Source organism: Colius striatus, chromosome 19 (genome assembly GCF_028858725.1).
Source record: "Colius striatus isolate bColStr4 chromosome 19, bColStr4.1.hap1, whole genome shotgun sequence".
Classification (NCBI taxonomy): Eukaryota; Metazoa; Chordata; class Aves; order Coliiformes; family Coliidae; genus Colius; species Colius striatus.
Window position 1 is genome coordinate 11,562,992 of NC_084777.1, and position 23,286 is coordinate 11,586,277.

The 23,286-nt window shown below is 47.9% G+C and overlaps 1 protein-coding gene across 1 annotated transcript in view; it reads left to right on the forward strand.

Annotated features, from left to right (window-relative positions):
* CACNA1B (calcium voltage-gated channel subunit alpha1 B) overlaps nucleotides 1-23,286 on the forward strand; it is a 324,587-nt gene that overhangs the window by 250,674 nt on the left and 50,627 nt on the right. The window contains exons 25-33 of the mRNA XM_062011331.1: nucleotides 1,157-1,263; nucleotides 9,906-10,002; nucleotides 11,933-12,093; nucleotides 13,235-13,372; nucleotides 14,273-14,474; nucleotides 15,794-15,958; nucleotides 16,816-16,926; nucleotides 17,080-17,163; nucleotides 22,517-22,522. Of these exons, the coding sequence (XP_061867315.1) occupies nucleotides 1,157-1,263; nucleotides 9,906-10,002; nucleotides 11,933-12,093; nucleotides 13,235-13,372; nucleotides 14,273-14,474; nucleotides 15,794-15,958; nucleotides 16,816-16,926; nucleotides 17,080-17,163; nucleotides 22,517-22,522 (1,071 nt within the window). The remainder of the gene's footprint in view (nucleotides 1-1,156; nucleotides 1,264-9,905; nucleotides 10,003-11,932; nucleotides 12,094-13,234; nucleotides 13,373-14,272; nucleotides 14,475-15,793; nucleotides 15,959-16,815; nucleotides 16,927-17,079; nucleotides 17,164-22,516; nucleotides 22,523-23,286) is intronic.

Here is a 23,286-nt window from a genome sequence, read left to right on the forward strand (position 1 = left end):
GAGAAAGTAGGTGGAGCACAACAGAGCTCCCAGGGTGCCTGGAGAGGTGGTGAGGATGAAAAGCTTTGGCTCAGGAATGGCACTCAGAGGTAGCCAACGAGATGCCTCTCTTTAGCAGCTCTCCTTGTTTCTTTAATCTCATGTTTTATGGAGACAAATGTTGTATTTAGCAGCTGTGGTTGAGTAAGTGGATAAGAAACAGGAGTGTCTGGTACAGAAATGTCTGTGTGTGGCTAAGGACACAGGAGCTCATAGAACTAACTGAGACATGTCTCATCCTTCACTTTCCCTGTGGTGTTGACCAGTAACATTAATGGCAGCTGATTCTTGGTCTGTGGTGTTGCAAAAACTAGAGGATTTCTCTCCTCACTTTACTCAGTAGTGTGGTAGGTTTTGCTAAGGCTGTGGGGCAGTAACCTTCAAGAGCACAATGCTGATAAAGTCAGGATTTATTCTTGGGGCAACAGTGGAGTCAGTTTCTACTGTCAGAGACGGGTGCAAAAGAGATGCAGAATGAAAGGCAGGATTTCCTTGTTGGTTCAGTAGAAGGATTTGAAGCTATATGAGGAAAGCAACCTTACATGGGCAGTTGTGGAGCTCTCAGAAAAACAGATAAAATGGCTAGCACGCCCTTTGAGACTCGACTGTAGAAGATCTTAGACAGTGTTGTGAGGACTCAGCCTTGTGCAGAAGGAAGCCAGGCTGCAACACCCAGCAAGTGCTCCAGAGCTCATGTATTTCTTTGTCTTCCATTTGTCTGTGGATCTTCCCATCCTCTCGTGGTGTTTTGTTGTGTAATGTCCTATGCCAGTTGTTATCTCCTATAGTCTGGTAGGATAGGGGTACAATAAAATGAAACTATTTCCATGTTTCCCATGCAGGCTATTAAATTCATGCATGTTTGTGCAGAGAGCTGTGTGTAGCAGTCCTTGTGTCTCGTGTTTTGGTTGTGGTTTATTGACTTTAGCTTCAGTTTTAGCTGAGCTCTCGGTGTCTGTTAGTGATGAGTCTGTATCTTGATGTTGCTTTGCTGCTGTGAAGCTCTGAAGAAGAGTCTGTGAAGAGTCATTTGATCAAGGGCAGTCCTCTACCTCAGGAGTGTTGATTTGATGCTTGTTTTATTGAAACTCTTTCTTTCCATGTGTTTCCTCTGAAGATGATTGACTTGGGGCTGTTACTGCACCCTGGCTCCTACTTCCGTGACCTGTGGAATATCCTGGACTTCATTGTGGTCAGTGGGGCCCTGGTGGCATTTGCCTTCTCGTAAGTACACTTTCCCTACCATCCCAATGGCTAGGAGATAAGATGCAGAGGAGGACAGACACAGAGATAGCTGAAGTTTGTAGCTGCATTGCTCAGGGGAATGTTCGGTTGCTGCCCTTTGTCGTCTCGTAGCTGTGGGGGGAGGGGGAAAAAAAATCCCTACATTTGTGTTGTAGAATCTCTTGCAGATTCTCCCAGCTTCAGGGTGAGTCCATTCAGTGCTCAGTCAAATAGGAAACCAAGGTTCTCGTGGCTGTTTGGCCAACTTCTTTCCAAGGACACACCGTAACAGTTTGTGGCTGTCCAGTGTCTTCAGGCAGCCGCTGGAAAAGTCGTGCTGCCTGTGCCGAAGTAGTTCATGTCCTCAGCTGGTAGCACAGTGAGACCTTCACAAAACATCATCTCTAGAATCATGGATATTTCTGGTTCATTTACCTTTTGTGTCGTGCTCTTTGGTGGTACACTTGCATTTCCAGTGAGTTTCCACTGCCAAGGCTAATTGCTCACGCCCTCAGTCACAGTGCTCTATTTGTGACATTAAATAATATTCTATGTGCTTCTTTAATATCATGAAGGATTTGGAGCAACACACACAGGGGAATTGCTCTTTAAAAATGAAGATTAGCTTTTTATTTGAGCATTTTTCTCAGAAGAGACCAGAGGAAGAGCAACACAGGTTCACTCTGAGTCACACGATGGGAAGAAGTTTTCCATGTGTAATTCTGGGCCATGGAATAAATGTATTGCAAGTGTTTTCAGAGGAATTCTAGGAGATGACCTGCAAGAGGGCTACAGGACTTGGCCAGTTTAATCTTTGGCTAAATTATCCTTGAGTAATTACAGGGAACATTTAGCAGCTGGTTCCCCAAGTGCACTCACCTGTTTGTTTGACACGATGCTTAGAGAAGGCGAAGAAGTGAGCAGCGTTTGACTTAGCAATGACAAAAAGCATTCACCTTTGTCCAGGACCTGCAGAAGCACATCTGACGTGTTTTAGACAGACAGAAGCTTTCAGGCAGCCAGCCCTGTCTGTTGCTCCTCTAACGTTGCTCTGCTGATGAAACCTACTGCCGTGTCCCTTGCAGCACAAGAGATTCCTGGCGCCTTTCTGTGGGGCTGGCCTGCAGCATTGCTCAGGACTTTGGCATTTTATGGGCTTTCAAAATGCTTTTCAAGTTAAAGTTCTGAGATTTGTATTTTAGAATCACAGAATGGTGGGGTTGGGAGGGACCTTTAGAGCTCATCCAGCCCAACCCCCTGCAGAAGCAGCTCCCACCTAGATCAGGTCACACAGGAACGTGTCCAGGTGGGTGCTGAAGCCCTCCAAGGAAGGAGCCTCCACACCCTCCCTGGGCAGCCTGGGCCAGGGCTCCCTCACCTCACATTTTAGATCTTCTCTTCTTCATAGCAAATGCTGGATGAAGTCTAAGCTAATTTGCCCAAGTGGATGAGCAGGGGGAGGTGGGATGGATGCTATTGGTATGATTTTTGAGCCAGTTGAGGAGTGACACTCAGGGGAATTGGGATCTGAGTTTCCTGTGTCCAACCCTACACCAAGAAAGTGTTTAGATCTTGGAGCAAGGTGTGTCCCATGTTGTTTTATGCCCTGTTGTAAGCAAGGTTGTGTAGAGATGGAACTGCTGGGCTGAAGAATGTCTTGCTTACCTAAAATTTGACGTCCAAAACCAGGCTGCTTTTTAACCTTGACTGCACATGTGTGTGGCTTAGTGTTCCTGCACATGAAACATCAGCACAAGGTCTTTGTGGTCAGCCTCAGTTAGGTAAAACTGACTGAAGTAATGGCAAGTTAATGGAGCTTCTCTGAATGGAGCAGAGGTATAAATGTGAGATGATATTAGTCACAGGTACAAGTTTATAAAATGATATTGCTCAAGTCTGTGGTTCACTGAGAATTTCCCTTTGCCATTAAGAATTCAAGTTTCAAGGCAGACTGGGAACAGGAGCACTTTATGGCATCAGTGTTTGCCTTTGAATCATCTTCTCTTTGAACAAGGTTTTCTTTTGAACAAGTCATGGATTAAAATGAATAATTTTTAATCTTTCTGAGCCTTCCTCTGCTCAGGTTTTCTATTGCTCACATTGGGCCATGGATATCTAACAGCACCTCCTCAGCCTCTAAATAAATCACTTGTACATCCCCTGGCCGTGCTTCACAATAGTATGCCCCAAGCTGCTTCCATTTTATATGCTTTTTGAATGTATATTGAGCAGGGATTTACAGGAAGCAAATGCATCAAACCTGCCTTGGCTATTGACTGACAGATTAAAGTGACTCAAACCTATTTCTGAGACTTGGAAAAATGTGATTTATTTTTCTTTCTGTGATTTTTTCCAAGCCTGTAACCTCTGCTACACAACTCTGTTCCAGCAGGCAGAGAGTGGCGATGTCCAAGGCAGAGAATACTCTGGTCTAACCTGAGAGCAGCAAATCCAGTCAGCCTTAGGAGATGACTTTGTTCCCACTAGTCCAGTTCTGAATACTAACAGGTTTCAGCAAGCTCAGATGAAAATTGGGTACATAGTCATGGTCTTAGCTCAACTGCATTGTTTGCTTTAACCAGACAGACACAGAATCTTACAGAATCCCAGAATCTGAAGGGCTGGAAGGGACCTGCAAAGCTCACCCAGTGCAGCCCCCCTGCCAGAGCAGCAGCACCTAGAGCAGGGCACACAGGGACTCATCCAGCTGGGTTGGGATGTCTCCAGAGAAGGAGCCTCCACAGCCCATCTGGGCAGCCCCTGCCAGGGCTCCCTCACCTCAACAGGGAACAAATTCTTCCTTGTGTGTCTTTGGCACCTCTTGTGTTCCAGATTATACCCATTGCCCCTTGTGCTGTCATTGGCCATCACTGAGCACAGCCTGGCTCCAGCCTCTGACACCAGCCCTTCATGTATCTGTAAACACATTGAGGCTGCTGAATTGTGATAATCCTGAGAATGAGCTTTTGGGACATAAACTGGGTAACCTTTGTTGTTTTGTTAATGGGCTTCTAGCAAACACCCCAGTGCTGCCACTCATCACCAGTGTCACTGGACAAATGTGGCCATTACCACTTTCTGCTTGAAGAGCACACGTTTGCCACTCATGGGTGTGACTTAATTCATGCACCTTCCTGACCTCACTCATGTCCAGTGGAGGTGATGCAAAGCAACTTCTTGCTGAATAGATGTGCCCCTGAAAACCCAGGGAAAACAGAGCTCCCTGAAATGCTCCCAGCTGGAGTATTACACCCTCCTGTGTTTGTTTAGGCAGAGCAGGTGGTATCAGTTGGTGCTGCAAGTTTCATAAAAGCCATCTCACCCCTCAAACCACCTATCCATCTGCTTTCTGCCTGCAGCTCTTTACAGGCTGCTCTGTGCCTGACTGTAGCTTAAAAAATAAACACATTTTAGAACAGGGCCCCCAGTGAGATGTGAGAAACGTCAGTAGCACTGATGAGGGTGATGATAAGAGAATGTCTCCCATTTAGCAACATGTTTCAAAGACAAATTCCTTTCTTTTTCTAGAGATAAACATGCCACAAACCCATAGCCACGTTTTAGTCTTTAGGGAAGTAGTAGAAGAGCTCAAAGCAAGCTAACAAGTTGGTCATCAAAAGTGATCAGCCCCAGGTGTAAAATGTACCTGCTCCACAGAAGGTGATGAATAGCAACAACAGAGAAGGTGGCTGAGCTGCAGAGGATTTCACACTGCTCTTTGAAAATGGAAATAGCATTTGCCAAACAATCCAAGTTATTACCTCCCAGGGTGTCAGAAGGATGAAGGTCTGTTTGCCCTGTCTGTTGCCAGTCCAAGGGCTAATGCAGGGAGGGGAATGGGGGGTAGGTGCTGTACAGCCAAGCTGTTGCTTCCTGGCTTGGTTATTTTTGTGAACATGGAGCTGGTGGGTGTGGGACAGGGGATGGGATTATCTGCCAGCACATGTCTGTATTGTTTGTCATTGACTCTGCTCTTTCTTTGTCTTCTTCTTGCTGGAATCTCTCTCTAGGAGTTTCATGGGGTAATATGTTATTCCTGTCTCTTGCCACACTGTTATGCCTGTCAAACATGTGTACACACACTTACCACTGTGGAAATGAACCATGTTACACCCATTGCATCGACTCCTTTGTCCCTCTATTACTCATTATTCAGTGAAATTCCCTTAACAAATCCTCATTCATCTTACTTTTCTTTAAGCAGAGGATAGAAGCAGACTAGATAGACAAGTAGACCTTGTCCAGAGAGTCAGAGACCATGATCAGCAAATGCACATGTACCAAAAAGGTTTGAGGGGATGACTTGGTGGGTACATAACAGTGTATGAATGGGAGTTCATGAAAGCCTTAATAACAGGGTTTAAAGATGCAGTTTAGTTCTGATTGAGAGGATTGCACCTCTAAACTGCATCAGCAGTGCTGGAAGCTTCAGGCCTCATTTTGTGCAGTCTGGGCAATGCCACCCGGCTGGGACTCAGGCTGTCAGCCCCTGACGTGGGTGAAAGCCTTTGATGTGAAAGCAGAGTGTGGAGAGCTTTCTGAAAGGTTGGCAGGGGCACTTTGTGAAGGAGGAGGTGGCAGAAGTTGCATTTAACTGTGTGTGTCACTGGTGGGTCCAGCACAACTCTGCTCTGGGGACAGAGGGGTTGGCAGAGCTGCAGCACCTCACAGCTCCAGGCAGGGCAGGAGCTCCAGTGGGCTCCTCCACAGCTGAGCTGACAACCAGGCATGCAAGGAAAAGGATGAGAAGAAAGGGCTGTGATGTGGTCTAGGAAATCAGGTACTTGTTTCTGCCTCCTGTCTAGGAAAGCAGATCATTTAGACCCTGGGAGAGGGCGGCTCTGTGCTTGAGTTGCACGACGTCGTTGATTCTCCACTGCAGATTCACTTTCTGCCCTGGTGGTTTCAGGCAACTGCAGATGATGGTGACTCCACCCTGCTCTGAATATTTGATGACATGGCTCTGAGGGGCCCATGTTACATGAAATCAGAGCTGCTGGAAGGAGGAACAGAAACAAGAAGCTTCCATTTGAAAGAACTATTAATTTTTTAAAGGATCTTTTATTTATTAGAGGGGAAAAAGGCCATGAAAAGCTCTTTAAAGCATTGTTAGTGTTTATGTTTAAAGCAATGAATGAGCAGCAAACTGGCCCAGAAAAAAAACAGAACTGGCTTAATACAACCAGAATTGACCTAGTGTGTTTTTTTTCACTGTGTTCTTTGTTTGAGTCCCTGGGCTTCTGTTCACTGTCTTTATCCTGCCTGCTCTTCTGGATTTTGTGGTTGTTATTCTGCAGTCACCTGAGATCTTGTCCTTCCATAGCAGCTTATTTTTGCTGTGAGTATTTCTGGTCAAATGTGTGCTTGCAGACACCTTTTGACTGATTCCTAGTTCCACCTGAGCCCTTTTCTTTGGTGGGACACCTGGTTTAGTATTAGAGTGGTACCAATATTGGCAGAGAGGGTTTTACAAAAACACCAAAACCAACCTTTAAGGTTTCATTTAACAGGCTGAAATAGTTGCAGAAAATCCATTTGATCAGAATGCAATCTCATCCCTCTAGCTCAGAGCACCAGTGTGTTGGAAAAGCATTCTCCTAGAGCAGGAGCCTTGCTGTGAAGAGAAATAAGTGTGATCTTTCAGGATTCTCCATATGACTTGGGTCATCAGTTCCATTAACATTTAATTGGCTCATGCTCTTTACTTGCTTAGATCCTGAAAGGAGGCGAAAAAGAGATAAATCAACCCTCCTTAGTGGCCTTGTTCAGGCAGAAGGAATTTGGTAGGACTGGAAGCATCTGCCCTTCACCTCCAAGCTCTCTGTGCAGTCACCTGCACACCTTCCTCTGCGAGGGGAAACCAGCTGCTTCTCTCCTAGACCTGAGGGAAAGATTTGCTCTGCCCTTCCTCTTCACTAGTCACCAGTAGGTCTGTTTAACCTTCCCAGAGATATTAAATCCACTGAGGTTGTTGCTTCAGGCTTGGAGCCAGTCCTGTGAGACCTGAACTAGCTCCTTCAGAGCTGAGAAGTGTCTGTGTTGTTGTCTTAAAGTTCCCTTCCAGGAGATTTACTGATTACAGTTGTTATTTAGCACAGACACACAGCAGCGTGGTTGATAGGTGATTCTTGAACCCAGGTGAGGACTGCTGAGGTTTGTTAGTTCAGTTGCTACCTGCCAGTGGCTGTGCTAAGCTGGGCTGTGTGTTAGTCTGCAAACCACAATGGCCAATGGCCACAATGGCCACAAATGACCAAGAATTGAATACAGTTCTGGTCCAAGATATCCCACCTTTTTTTTTCCCCTTACTGCCCAACCAAGTGTCCTTTAACCCTCTCACCTTCACTCTTCTCTCACCTCTACTTTCCTCAGCTCCTACCTCTTCACACTCTCTGCCATGGCTTCTTTATCTAGCTAAACCCCAAACAGCTGAGCAAGGAGCAGCTCAAGCTATTTACCTGGCCTTCCAGAGGGGAGAGAGTGGAGGGAGCAGCAGGGGCAGCCAAGGTGATGAGCATGTGCTGGGTGACCATCAGCCGTGGTGGAATCTCCTTCCCCTTCTATTTCCCTCCTGCCATTGACTGTCCTCAAGAGGCTGAACAAGTTGTTTTGCAGCCAGGGCATTGCTAAGGATCAGACAAAGCTGCCTGGAGAATAGGTGAGCTCGGATTTGCCTGGCTCAGCTGGAGGCTGTGGAGACAAGGAGATGGCTGCAGTGACTGTGGCAGGGTTGTTGCTTGCTAGGAGCTGGTGATCTGAAAGCAAGGATGCAAAGCCAAACATGGGCCAGATCTTCAATCACCTGAAGAAAAAGTCAGTAAAAGCTGTGTTGGCAGCTTTGTCTGCTTTGTCTTGACAAGATTAAAAGGTCTCTAATGAGAATCAAAAAAGATTCCTTTCATTTATACAACAGCTGTTGTGTGGCACTGAACCAGTCCTGTGGCACTGAACCAGTCCTGTAACTCCCTGAGTGTTAGCTCCATCACCTGGATTTACAGCTGTGCCAGCAGTCAGGACCCACCTGCAGCTGATGGAAAATGACCCTAAAGCAGCTCTGAGAGACAAGATAGGGAGCAGGGAGGTAAATCTCCATCCTGTGTCCTGCCCCCAGCCCCCATTTCTAGTAAATAATGTGCAAAGGCAACTTGTGTTCAATGTATGTCGTTGGGATACAACTCCTGGCCCTCCAAAAACTCCTTGTGTCTGGCTGCTCATTGCGTTTCAGGACAACTGCAGTGGCTGCTAATTGGAGAGAGAGAGACTGGAGCTGACAGAGGAATGTGTGTTCCTAGGTTGCAGACTTCAACCCAGTGTTACTATTGAGTAGTACAGTATTAGTATTGGGTTATTAGTCTTTTAGAAGTGGATGGATTGCAAAAAGACACCTTCCAGGGCTGAGCAGGGTCAGCCAGCCACAAAATGAGGTGGTTTCCTCCACTCTTAGTGATTGACCCTTAGCACAGGGCTGGCTGGTAGACTAGGGGGAGCTTGGCAGTCCCCTGCCTGCACATACCTCTCGTGGGTCTCTCAGGTTATTTCTGTTGCTTTTCTGTTGGAGGAGAGAAACATTTAGTGATCTGGAAGAGAACAGAATAGAATAGCTGTATCAGCATCTGTTCAACATGTTGTTCATTCACACCTCTGTTAATACAGTCTCAGACCCAAACCTGTAGCCATCAATAAAACTCTGTTAAACACTTTTCATCCCATTTTTCACTCCATATGAAATGAAGGGGAATGTCATTGTTTTGCTGTTGGGTTGGAAGAAGATGTAACTGTGTCTGTTGTATTTATGTTGGAAGTGCACGAGGAAGAGAACTCTGTCCTTGCCCTAAAAACCTCTTGATGGTAACAAGAGGAACAGCCTCAAGTCTTGCATTCAGTTCTAACAAAGACTAAAACCAAAATGTGACTTACAGCACCTGCATGTGTAAGTGGGAAGTTGTCCTAGCACTGCTCCAGGCATGTAATATGCCATCATATTACATGTTCCTGCATGGGCTTGGTAGCATGTCTTCCAAGAGAGACTCGAGGATGAGGGTGTGAGCATGGAGCAGCTCTGGTCCCCAGGAGAGCTCTGTCCTTCACCATGAAGGCTCCAGGTCCCTCTGGTCACTGTCTGCTTGTCTAGATGCAATGTCCTTGCCAGAGAAGTGCACATGAGAAACATCTTCCTGTCTCACCCAGGTGACTGGGAGGGAGGAGAGCTGATGGTGACTTCCTCACTTCTCCTGCCTGGGGCTGGGAGGGATGTACTGAGCCTCCTCTCCTGTGGCTGCAGCCGAGGTGTGCTGCTGCCCTGGCTTTGGCCATTGCCTGTGTGGGGAGCTGGGGCTGGAAGCTCAGGTGATGCTCGGTGAGTAGCTGGGGAGTGAGTGAAGGCTGAAGAGCACTTGTGGCTGAGCACTGCAAGGGCCATGTGCTGCCCACAGCCTTCCTCCTGCACAGTGACAGAAGCATCTGAGGTGGGTGTTCATCTGCAGTCCTCTCTGGTGCTGTCTGCACCCACAACCTGTAAAGAAACCCCAAACCCAAACCAGCTCACAAGCAAAACAACACTGGGTGCCTGTCAATCTTCTAGTCAGTGATCCGAGGACCAAACTATTCCCTCTGTTGTTCTTGTGCCTTTTATCCCTTTGCAGAGGAACCAAAGGCAAGGACATCAACACAATCAAGTCACTGCGAGTCCTGCGGGTCCTGCGGCCACTGAAGACCATTAAACGGCTGCCAAAACTGAAGGTTAGAGGAGAACCACAAATCTTTGCTTCTCTGGAGGTTCACAGCTGATCTGAGTGGATGCTGATGGACTGAGCTGAGTCCAAGTGATTCCTGTTCCTTCTGATTGTGTTGCAATCAATCCCTGTGCCAGGTTCATCAGAGTAGCTGGGCAGATGTTTAGCAAATGGCAAACACTTGTTTCTCCTGCAAACATTGTGGTCAGTGTTACGAGTTCTTGTGAATGCCCATGAAAGTCAGGCTTCTAAAAAAAGAGAAGGGGGAAAAAAGCCACAAGCAAATTAAATTACAGTTCCTAAGTGTGGTGCTTTGAGGGATTATGTGGGAGAAAATAGGGTTTGGAGGGTTTGACTTTCCCTGGAGAGCCGAGCTTGAATAGTGCAAGATTTTCCACAGCCTGTCTAAAGAGAAATGTCATTGCTGTATGAGGGCTTTTAATTTGTTCCTCTTTTCTATTGCATAATGTATAGTGCAGGGTTTTATTTCATCTCTGCAACACTCAGGTTACAAAGTAAAACAAACATAATGGCCCGTGGTTACTTATTCACCACCGTTCCGTGGAAGCTTTGAGGTGCAGTCGATCCCTGGAGGCAGAGAAGGGAAGGAGTTAGAAGATGGGATCATTTCTGAGGTCTGGGACTTCCTGAATAGCCCTGGTGTAAGGGTTTTGTGTGGCACTGCTGCTTGCCAGCTCTCTCCTGGGTGAGCTGGGGAAGAGGCGATGGATGCTGAAACTCTGCCTGACCCTCCCTGTTCTGAGTAGCGGGGTCAGCTGTGCTGCACGTTTGCTTTTGTCCTTGCCCACAGTTCGTGCTGAAATAACCTTGCTTTTCTGCACTTTTGTGCATACTGGATTTACCTCAAAAGATAAGGGAGAGTAGCACTGCACAATGGAGAAAAAGGTCTTTGTTTAGGGATTGGCAACATGCAGCTCTCAGGTCACAAAACAGGCAGCAGCAGCTCAGTCCCACCACAGGACACCAAACCCCGTCCCTCTGGTGAATGTCTTCCTTATTTTCAAGCCCTTTTACAGAGTCATTTTACCAGTTCTGCAGAGCTATTCACAACCCTTTATGTGAAGCAGGAGTCATATCGTGTGGTTTGTCTTCAGAATCGAGTGGACTCATTTTTTTATCCCCAGATGTGGTGTCAAATGCAACAATCACAGAGATTAATGGGGGGATGAGGGATGTTTCTAGTGTTTTAATTCAGGCTTTCTGGGTTGCATCAGGAGTGGCATTTTGTGAATTATTCACTTCCATTCAGAGCAACAGGAGCAGGATTGTACAAACCCTGCACTTGGGCTGTGAGGCTGCTCAGCTTCTATTATTAGGACAAACTCCTCAGACTAAAATGAATCTGCAAATGACTTGTAACAATGAATCAGTGACTAAGAACCAGATAATAAATGCATCTGAAAAGCTCTTTGCAGGGAGTTCAGAAGTGACACGTGCTGACTGGGCTACTCACACAGTCCTGGCAGATAGCTCATTAGAAAAATTGGGTTGTTTTGTGTCTGCTCCCTTTTCCTCCTGATTCAAACAGTTCAAACAGTGGTCAGCAAGTAACACAGCTGATGATTTCTTACCCATCCACTGGGAATAAATGAAACACAAGCATGTTTTCCATTTCGTGATTGCCCATGGCAGTGTTTGCTGAGGGCTGATATTTATCTTGACAAGCTGTGGTGGTTGCTGTACATTTTATGGGCTGCACCAGAAAACCCAGTGGCACAGCCAAACTGGCCAAGGGAGCAGGAGGTGTAAGGTGCTGGCATTATGGCTCACAGCTGGAGACATTTGCTGTGCATGTCCACAGAACCATCCGTGGACTGTGGGGTGGGTCATTACTCCCAAGTCCAGTTGGATGCCAAGATGTTGGATGTACTTTTCCTTCCTTCCAACCCCTTAACCTCCTTCCCCTCCATCCCCAGGCTGTCTTTGACTGTGTGGTGAATTCCCTGAAGAACGTCCTCAATATCCTCATCGTTTACATGCTCTTCATGTTCATTTTTGCTGTCATTGCTGTGCAGCTTTTCAAGGGCAGATTCTTCTACTGCACTGATGAGTCTAAGGAGCTGGAGAAGGACTGCAGGTATGGCTGTGGGCAGGGGCTGTTGGGGGGAGCCTGACTGCCCTCTGGCAGCAGGAGCTCCCTTGGCTGTCCCAAAGCTGCATCACTCAGGTATCTGCTGAGCTTGAGGAGTCTCCTGTGAGTAAGAGCAGTGCTCCAGCACAAGTACCCTAGAAGTGAAGCTTCCCTTCTGTTCTTTCAATAGCTGCACTGCCCCTGGCTCTAATCTAGCAAATGCTTACCCAAATGCTCAGTGGCACAGGTGGGAGCAGGCTCCTTTTCTCAGGGAGGGCTGGCTGGGGTTTTAAGGTGACAGGTTGTGAAGGGATGACATGTCTCTTTATCTGCTGCTACCTTGATTCTCAGGGCTCCCATGAATTAGAAAAACATAATGAATAAATAATCAGAAGTGAGTCAGTAGGAAGTTAAAGAGCTCCTAATTAGCTACAAAAGGGGGTCAGTATTTGAATATCTTAAAAGCTCTGTGCTTTATCATTTGCAGCAGCCTTTCAAGCTGCTGTACTCAACAAAACTGCACCTTCCTCACTTGCCTTTGTTCTGGGCCCAGCACTGCCCAGGTCTGCCCACAGTGCCCCTCTCCTGCTGCCCTGAGAGCACAGAGCACGTCCCTGAAGGGACCACGTTTGCACACAGCTGTGGAGGCTGTTGCTGCAGTTCTTCCATGCAGTAAAGCAGACACATCACAGAAGGAAATGTGACATTGCAGAGCAATGTAGGTTAAGGGGAAACTCTCCAGGTGCCAGGTCCCTCTGTTTCTCAAAGCAGGAGCCAGTTAGAAGTGAGATCCAGCTCTGAAGCAGGAGCCAGAGGTTTTTCCCCATCCAGCAGCACAGTTTTCTGTGGGGTCAGACAGTTTTGGGCCCAGCATGCTGTCTGTTGCTGGCTTTGCCTAATGGATGAATGTCCTGAGTAAAATTTCTCTCATTTCTAGAGCTCAGGTCCAGTTCCTGCAGCTCAAATGGCTCAAAAAATGGACTTGACTTCTGTTGCAAACCTAGAGGCTGTCTCTTCAGTCCTTTAATTCATAGCACAGCCAGACTCTGCCACTGGTGCCTTCCAGTGCTCCTCAGTCAGTCACATAAGTGCTCCATTTGGTTTCATTCTCTCATTTGCTCTGCTTCTCTCTTTCTTTTTTCCCAAGGGGTCAGTACCTCGATTATGAAAAAGATGAGGTGGAGGCACAGCCCAGGGAATGGAGGAAGTATGAGTTCCACTATGACAACGTGCTCTGGGCTCTGCTCACGCTCTTCACCGTCTCCACGGGCGAGGGGTGGCCAACGTGAGTACAGGGACTGGCAGGGTGGCTGATGGAGAAGGCAGTGGCAGCTTTCCACAGCTCTGGGGGCCACATAAACTGCAGCTGAGCTGTGGAATATGACTAGTCTTTCATCAGCTAAGCTTTTTCTTTCCCTGGTGTGGTTACTGGGGGGCTCAGCAGGCAGGGCTCTGTGTTTTTCTTGACGTTCTCCTGAGCTTGCACAGGGATGCTGAGGCAGTTGTCAGTACTTCAGAGCTTGCTTGTTCCAGTCTTCTGGACTTGCATGTCTTTCTCAGCTGTAAAACTGGTAATTGTAAAGGAAGAAAAATGAGAGGGGAAAAAGTATTGTGACCTACATAGAAAGTATGCTGGGTATGACAGTCCCAAACATGTATTTACTGCTCAGCATGCGACTTTATTTTGGCACCCTTTTCTGCTGGGACACGTGGAGTGCAACTCACAGTCAGGCTTTCTCCATGGCAGGCCTTCCCTGTCCTCCACGTTCAGCTCTTTCATAAAGCAAAGACTCATGCAGCATCAGTTCTCCTTTTCCAGAACCTCACTGTGTTCCCCTACTCAGAGATCATCAGCACCTTTCTTTTCCCTCCCTTCCTTCACTCCTGCTGACCAAAGAAGAGAAGCCAGATCTGACTGTATCCTCTCCCCTTGGCCAGGGGGATAAGTGGATCTGTACCGTAGCAAGTCTCCATCATTCTGCAGAATGGTGAAAACAGCAAGGGTTTCCCTGAAAATATCCTCAAGGAAAACTTCTTCCCACCCATAGAGATGGGAGTGAGTTTGACCTGAGCATATGTGGAAAACCCTCCAAACGAGTGAAGGCCAGTGGGTGACTATCAGGCTGTCATTGGTGCTTCACACTGATCTCATTGACTTTTCTTCTCTCTGTGCCCTTGATTGCAGTGTGCTGAAGCACTCGGTGGATGCCACCTACGAGGAACAGGGTCCCAGCCCTGGCTACCGAATGGAAATGTCTATCTTTTACGTGGTGTATTTTGTTGTCTTCCCTTTTTTCTTTGTGAACATCTTTGTGGCTTTAATCATCATCACCTTCCAAGAGCAAGGAGATAAAGTGATGTCAGAGTGCAGCCTCGAGAAAAACGAGGTACCCACGTCTTCTGAATCTGGAGTTAGCACCTGGGGGCTCAGAGCACCTGGATGCAGGTGGAAGCCCTCTCCTCCTTCCTCTTGTGCCATGGGGGGGCTTTAGAGCAGTCCTTACCTGAGGGGGTGTGGTGTAGAGACTGAGTGACAGACAGGTTCAGCTCATGCAGAAGAACAAAGCCAGGGACAGCCCCCAAGTGCTGCCTGTTAGTGAGCACTGTCACACATCCCCACGGACCACTCCTCTGCTCCCAAGTGAATCTGGACTTGCACGTTAGCTCAAGTGTGCAGGTGTGAAAGGAGACAGAAATCTTTGGCCTTTTAGAGGCCAGTCATCAGAAATGTAACTGAGCTACAATTGCTACAGCTCCCCAAAGGAAAGCACCGCTCAGCAGGCTACACTTGTGCCCGACTGAGATGTTGGTCTCCTGAGGTGTGTAAGACCAGGGCAAGCACGTATGAGGCTTTTCTTTAATGCTCTAGCAAATACCATCATTTCCAGCTCAGAAACTCCCTGAGTTGGATGTGGTTTTTCTCCAGTTAGCAGCATCTGTGTATCTTTCTGCCACGGCTGTGTCCAGTTTCCTCCTGAGGCCATGCAGATTGTTAGGATCTGCAGCATCCTTTGTCTGGGGGTCCCACAGCCTCAATGGCCTGTTGTGCAAAGAACCATCTCTTTTCCTGTCTTTTGAAACTGGAACTTGGTTTTGATGAAAAGAGATGACTTTTGAATCAGTTACCTCGTGGTGCATTGTTTGTCTGTACGAACAGAAAGTCCAAAATAAAGCAGGATATTTCGAGAGGCTTCACACATCATTTTTCACCTAAGCAGCTATTTTCTTGCACTAAAATAAACCTCTGGGTTCTTACCTAAACCCAAGATCAGAAAACACTCCAGAATCAAAACTTTTTGGGGGTAGAAACCAATTTTTAATGAAGTTTTATACCAATGTGAACAGACCTGGCTGAGGCTGCCTTTGAGAGTTCACCCGGAGATATTTGTTGGCTAATTGGTTGAGCTCAGTTCACATTCTGTGTTAGCTGGACAGGTTTTGCTGTGTGTGAGAACACACCTGGGTTTCACAATACTTGTTTTTTGAATGAAAAATGGATTGCTCTTTGTGCCCAAGTGGCTGCAGTTTGGGGATCCTGCGTCAAGGTACTCACATTGCGTGAGGAACACACAGGGATACCATCCTCAAAGGAACGCTCCCTCCAACCCCCCAGCGTTATCCCCAGTGACAGAGACTGACAGCCCCTTTTTTTGTTGTTGTTTTCTGGTTTGGTTTGTACTCTTTTCATCCCCTTTTTGTTTTGTAGAGGGCCTGCATAGACTTCGCCATAAGTGCCAAGCCACTGACCCGCTACATGCCTCAGAACAAGCAATCTTTTCAGTACAAGATGTGGAAGTTTGTGGTGTCCCCTCCCTTTGAGTATTTTATCATGGTCATGATTGCACTCAATACCATTGTCCTAATGATGAAGGTTAGTGGGCTGCTGTGGAACCTTTGCGGTGTTGGGCTTGAGAGCGCGGTGTGTGCTGCAGAGGCTTTGTGCTGAGAGCTGAGGGTGACTGGCAGGAGCAATCGCCACTTCTCTCCTGCCTGGTGTTGTTTTTAGAGGCCTCGTGGGATTCCTTCAGTCCCTGAAGGGAGGTGGTTTAGTTGTGATGAGATGTTGTGGATGGGATGCTGCTGTAGGGGGCTGGTTCAGCTTGTAGCCCCTTCAGCATACAGCAAGTGGGATGGGAACTGGGCTCGGGGGGATGGGGCTCCTGGCTCAACCTGGGCTTCCTGCTGCAGACCAGGGTCACTTCTTGGGGATGCTTCACATCCAGCCATCCTGGGGAAACTACTCCAATTTGCAGCAGTGTCAAGCTTCTGAGATGTGATCCACAGTGCCTAAGAGGAAGAGATGAAGGTGGCTGAGTCTTGTGGATCATCTCCCCTCCTTTCCCTTTCCTAGCTTAGATTATCTTCACAGTCAAGGGGTCACCATATTCTTAGGCTCTGCTGGAATGAAGCACAGTTCTGCTTTTGTCCTCTGGTTTTGAAAATGCCCTTTCTCCCTCCTGGTCCATGCTCTGCTTGCAGAGGGGCGTACACCAGCAACAGTCCCTCATCCTTGGTGTATCCTCAGCTACCCCATTAGACAGAAATGCAGGCAATGGTGTGCTTCTGGAGTGGAATGAATAACCATGTTGTAACCCCAAGTCTTGCTCAAAGTGAGCACAAAATCTGGCCCTAAAATGGGCAAGAGTCTTGCAGTCAGGCAAGTCAGCTGGGAAGCTTTTACCCTGTGAGTGATCTTCCAGTAACAGCCTTTCTTCCATCCTGATTCAGTTCTATGATGCTCCTGAAGCATATGAAGAAATGTTGAAATGCCTGAATATTGTGTTTACATCCATGTTCTCAATGGAGTGTGTGCTGAAGATCATTGCCTTTGGTGTGCTGGTATGTGCCTTCCTCCTTTACTTTCCACTCTTTCCCCCTCTACATGACACTGCTCCTATTTCACCATGCCCATTTAAAAACAAACAAAGGCCTGTGTTGCAAAAGGAGATTAACCCCTGCATCCCCCTATCCCCCTGTGTTCTCATTTGGCAGAACTATTTCCGAGATGCCTGGAATGTCTTTGATTTTGTCACAGTGTTGGGAAGTATTACTGATATTTTAGTAACAGAGATTGCGGTAAGTACGGTTTGCTCCCTTTGCTTCGTTTCCTAACAAAGCTCTACCCCGTCAAGACATTGCACCTTCTCCCTACCAGCCCTTATTCCCTAGACCTGTCTCTGGACTCGTGGTATGATGATGTCTTTGGGTGACCTGGCAGCCTGTTTCCATCAGCTCTGCTCTTTGCAGGGAGATGAGCACGGCTGTCTGCCCCAAAGGCTCTCACGCCAAAAGCTGTGAGGAGAATGACAGTGCCAGTGACTCTGCCAGGGGAAGGGATATCTCAATTACTTGTGCAGCACACGACTCTAACCCAGAGCCATCTTTTGGCCATTCATGGAAAAATCCTGTTGAATTTCATAGAGGCAAAAGATCAAAGGGATTGTGTTGAAGACTGCTGTTCTGTGGTGTGAGGTGCTTTGCAGCGCACAGACACACACGTCTGTCCCTTGGGGCTCCTGCCCCATCTTTGTCATGGGGCAGAGTGAAGGTGATGGGAGGAGTGAGAATGGGAGAAGTGATGGGAACACAGAAACAGCCAGAAATTCATCAGCCTGCAGATCTGGATCAGGAGGAACATGGTGCATTTCTCTCACGTGCACAAATTGCTATCTATTGATTCTTATTACCAAAACAAACAAATACCTTTGCCGTGGGATTTGTTGGCCAGCCCTCCAATGACTGCTGTCTCCTTGCTGACAAGTCCTGTAGGTTACATGAATTGCACAAATTAGCCACGAAATTCTAGAGGATTTTTCCATAAGGGCAGCAGATGTCTGAGTGGAGCCTCGACAGGCTGCTACTGTCCAATTTAGAAAGCACTCCTCTCCCAGGGCATGTTTGAGCTGCTGATGTTGTATCTGTGTGTGATGAACTTGAACTTTACCATAGGATTTTCCCCTCATTCCCTGGTATTTCCTTTTGGATGTGGGTTTTTTTGTGTGCTAAGGACTGCTCCCCAGACTTCTTTACAGGATATTCAGCTGATGGTGAAGACTGTGTTTCTGTTTCTAACAAAATGCACGATTGTTTAACTTCCTTGGTGCCAAAAAAGCACACAACCCCCCAGAGCTTTTCTCCCCACGTGAATGGTGTTTGTTTAAGAGTTGTTGGATCCTATCTCATAGGCTTTGGACTGCCCATTGTTTTCAGTGCACAGCTTGCAGCAGGGTAAAGTTACTGAGATCTAACACAAGGTATGAGTACCACTTCTCAGAGTGCTGAGGAGATGCTGCGCTGTGGGCAAGCACTGGGTGCTGGCCTGCACTCCCTGTGTCCTGGGGCACACTCTCCTGCCAGAGTCAGGCACCCAAACTTTTGCCTTGGTTTGAAAATTTGTGAAAACAATTGCAAATCAGCCCCAGAGAGAAACTGATGCTTCTCTTCCACCCGTCCTCCAGCCACTTTGGCTGGGAGGAAGCAGCACAGCCAACTCCCCCACAGTGAGGGATCCTGTGGTCTCCCTGAGACTGGGAGCTTGTCCTTCAGGAAGCAGTCTCCTTCACAACACCACACACTGCTTATTAAAATCCTCCTTTATACAGCTGTTTTGCAGGCAGAGAGCAGCCATCAGTGTTGCTCATCCCTTGCTTGGTAGGTTAGTGGTCTCTGCTTGGTTAATGGGCCTCTCCCTCCAGCTCCCAAGTGGATGGCCCAGCCTCAGGAGAGGTGTCTGACACCTGGGGAATGGGCTGCAGACTGATCAGGTTCAGCTGTGATAAACCAGAGCGTGCCTGGGGCTGTATGTGCACATCCTCAGCTTGTTGGAAGTAGCAGCTGTCCCTTGGCACTGCTGGCCAACTGTTAGGAGTAGAATTAGTGTGTAGGCAGAGGTTCCCAAGCCCACTGCTGGTCCTTGGGCTGGAGAGGAAACATGCTCCCAAATAACCTCGTGGGAGTTGGTGGACACTGATGCAATGACCTCGAGGGTACTGGGAGTGGTGACATCACCCTTCCACCCTGCAGTGATTTCTCTGCTTTCCAGCATCAAAGACAGCACTCTGGGGATGCCTTTGGAGTAGGAATTACCTCTAAAAAGAGTCAGTAAACTCTAATGGAGGGAAGCTCCTGAGCACCTGTGTGCCTCTCCATTCTCCTCCCAGCTGGGAAAGGAGAGGCTTTTGGTTTATGAGTAACAAGATCCATCAAGTCAAACTTTAAAGAGGACTTTCTCATGTAGTTCATCATCTTCCCCTGGCAGCATTGTCCTGTACAAAGCTGCTCACAAACATTGTCTTTTATCTTAAAGCCATGTATCCCCCAGTACCACTCCAGCCCCTGACATCAGGGTCCTCCCTAAATCTCCTCCTTCTGCAGCATTTCTGTAAAGCCATCATGTCTCCTTTCCTGTCACTACAGGCCTTTGTAAAAAGTCCCTCTCCAGCTTTCTTGTCAGCCCTTTAGGCACTGGAGGCTGCTGTAAGGTCTCCCCAGAGCCTTCTCCAGGCTGAACACCCCCAACTCTCTCAGCCTGTCTCCATAGGAGACACAAAGGACACATCTTCATGGCCTCTCTCCAGCAGCCCCAGGTCCTTCTTATGTTAGTGCCCCAGAGCTGGACACACAACTGCAGGTGGGGTCTTATGAGAGTAGAGGGGGAGAATCCCCTTCCTCAACATGGCAGCTTTCAGGATGCCTTTCGTGGAGCAGTTCATTCTGCTTAATCTGATGGCATGTGGTAGAAATAGTCTTGTATCAGCATCTCCACTGCCACTACAAGCCTTCTTCCCCTTCCAGTCCTCAGGACAGTCTGTGGCATGTAGACTGGAAATCAAACAGAAGGATTCAGTATTCTCCAGTCCTGGTTTGTTGGCTCTGTGATAGCTTGTCCCACAGTGCATCAGGGGAAGCTCAAAGGGTCCCAAAGCTGCCTGGAAAGTGGCACAATACAGATGTATCATAGAATCAATGAATGATGGGGTTGGAGGTCATTAGATTGGACCTTTGGAGCTCATCCAGTCCAACCCCCTACAGAAGCAGCTCCCACCTACATCAGGTCACACAGGTCCAGGTAGGTCTTGAAGAGCTCCAAGGAAGGAGCCTCCACACCCTCCCTGGGCAGCCTGGGCCAGGGCTCCCTCACTCAAACAGCTTTTTCTTATGTTTAAATGGAACTCTTTGTGTTCCAGCTTCATCCCATCACCCCTTGTCCTGTCACTGGCAACTACAGAAAAAAAGTGCTGCCCCAACCTCCTGACACCCACCCTTTTGGTACTTCTAAGTGTTCATGAACATCCCCCTCAGTCTTCTCCAGGCTGAACAGCCCCAGGTCCCACAGCCTTTCCTCACAAGGAAGATGCTCCAGTCCCCTCAGCATCTTGCTGGCCCTGCACTGGCCTCTCTCCAGCAGTTCCCTGTCCCTCTGGAGCTGGGGAGCCCAGCACTGGCCCCAGGACTCCAGATGAGGCCTCAGCAGGGCAGAGCAGAGGGGCAGCACAACCTCCCTGGCCCTGCTGCCCGCACTCTCTTGCTGCCCCCAGGCTGCCATTGGCTTCTTGCCCACGAGGGCACGTTGCTGCTCATGGGCAGTTTATTATCAGCCAGCACTGCCAGGTCTCTCTCCTGGAGCTGCTCTCCAGCAGGTCACCCCCAGCCTGTGCTGGTGCAGGGGGTTGTTCCTCCCCAGCTGCAGGACTCTGCCCTTGTTGAACCTCAGGAGGTTCCTCTGTGCCCAACTCTCAGCCTGTTCAGATCCCACTGAATGGCAGCACAGCCTCTGGGGAATCAGCCAGTGCTCCCAGTTTGGTGCCAGCAGGGAACTTGCTGAGGGTCCCTCTGTCCCCTCACCCAGGTGGTTGATGAAGATGTTGAACCAGACTGGCCCCAGAACCCATCCCTGTGGAGCTCCACTGGCCACAGGCCTCACACTCCACTCTGTGCCATTGATCACAAATATCCTGGAAGAGTTTCACTTTCAACTGTCTTTATATAACCACTGTTTGGTTAAACTGCAGTTGCACCTAAGCCACTTAAATGCTTCTGGTATTTAGAACTAATTAAAACAAATGTAGAAAAGGGCTGAAAAATCTGTTTGTGAGTAAAGCTGAGGGCAGGGACCAGCGGGGGCCTCGGTCACAGGCGTACGGCCTCGACTCTGTAATCCCTCTTTGCCCTTTATGTTTCCAGGTAGGGCAGAGCAGTAACTAAGGCTTGGGATGAGCATCAAGCCTGCACAAGCCTGCATCACTAATCCCGAACCCCCCTTCCACTGTCTGTCTCGGTGCATGCCTGGGGATGAGCAGCTCCCTGCCCTGTGTTATGTTGATACCAAGGAGGAGAACATGTCCTCACTCTTTAGAGCTGCATCCTCAACAGAGGATGCCTCCTTCTCCATTGACCTCTCCTTGGCCAAGAGGCAGCCCCCATTAGTCCTTCCCCAGCTGTTATTCAAACAGGGGTGTTTCTCAGGCTGAGAAGCCCGATGGCAGCCACAACCTGAATACAACTGTCAGTCTGCAGCCATCCCTGTAACCACCAGCCTCGAGGCTCTCCTGCTGCAGCTCCAGGCCATGACCTGGACATCAGGCTCACCAGTAGTTGCAGGAGCACCCCTTTTCTCCATGACTATATTTTCCAGCTGTAAGCATGTTCTCCAAGGTAAACCAACCTGCTCACCTGGCTTCCACCAGCCTTGCTGCACTGGTACTCTCAACCCCCCTGAAAAGTAAAGATAAAAGGAAAAGAAATATGTTGATTAATGGCTTTATTTTCATTTTCTAGCCATGTCATACCCAATTCACTTTGTGAATGCAGTGCAAGAGCTGTATTTTTTTGATTTCCTTAGGCAGAACCACGTATGTCAGTTGTTTTCACCTCTCAGTAACTGAGGTAAAATAGGAGGCGTTGAGGAGAAGGTGCCCTTGCAGACACAGCCTCGGGAGGCTGGGGGGGCATTTGGCAAACTGACATCTCTCTCTATGCCTGGAAATACAAAAAAACACCACCCCTACTGAGAAGTGTTTGTGAATTGTCTCCTGATTTGCATTGCAAACTGAAATGCAAACGCCTCCTGCACTGTGTGTGTTACCTGTAGGATCTCAGAACCTGCTTTGGTTTGAAGCATTTTTTCTTTATATAATTATCATGATATAACACCCCCCTCCCCCCCCAAAAAAACCCCAACAGTTTTTTTCCAGTGAAAGTTTTCAGAGTTTCCTTTTTTGCTTGTCCTGATTACTCATTTTCTCTTTTGTTTCCTGTTTTGTTCCTTATTTTCCTTATCTACCTGCTGAATCACGCCATCCAATCAACATACAATGCGAAAACCATGTCTCCGTCTGTATGTTGTGCACCTGCTGCTCAAACACCAAAACCCAACCAATAATTTGTAAATAACCTTGCCAATACCCATCCATGAAAACATCACATATAGGACACGGTTGGTTTCATTGAATTTAAACAATTCTTTCAATTCCCTGCTTTGATTTTGGGTTGTTTTTTTTCCTCCCCTCTCGTTTTTCTTTGGTTTGGTTTCGTTTTGATGAGATTTCCGATTGCACTGGTGAACAAAAAGCCTCCCTGCAGCGTGCCTCAGAGCTGGCTTCTGCCCTGCATCTTCTTCCCCTTGGCTAATTGGTGGCACAGTGACCAATAGCCTGCTCTCAGCTCTGTGTTACACCCGACAACCATAAAGGGGAGACTGACACTTGCTTTATTTCAGTGGGAAAATTGAGTGAGGATAGGAGGGAAGGATGCTTCTGGATGACCTGGAGGAGGGAGGATTGGCTGGCCCTTACAAAAGAGCCAATTCAGTTCTCAGGAACTGTTTTGCTTGCTTTTATGATGAGATGCATTGAGCTTTCTGCACAGGGAAGCAGCACACTGAGGGGCTGCCTTACAGGTGTTTTAAGCCTGTGGTTTATACTGCGAGGCAAAAGTAAACGATTGGCATGATCACAGGCTCACTTCCCTCAAACCAAAAGAGAAAAGAGGGATTCTTACTCAGCTCTGAAAGTCTCTGTTGTGATGCCAGCATACAGAAGTGTTTTGCCACCACAGTGGACGTGGAGTCCCTGGATGCAAAAGTAAACACCTCGAGTAAAATGTGTAAGCTGTGTTATGAACAGGGCTGAAAAGCACTGGGAACCAGCTCCCACTGGGAAGGCAGTGCTGGATTCCAGAGATGCCTTTGGAAACACTGGC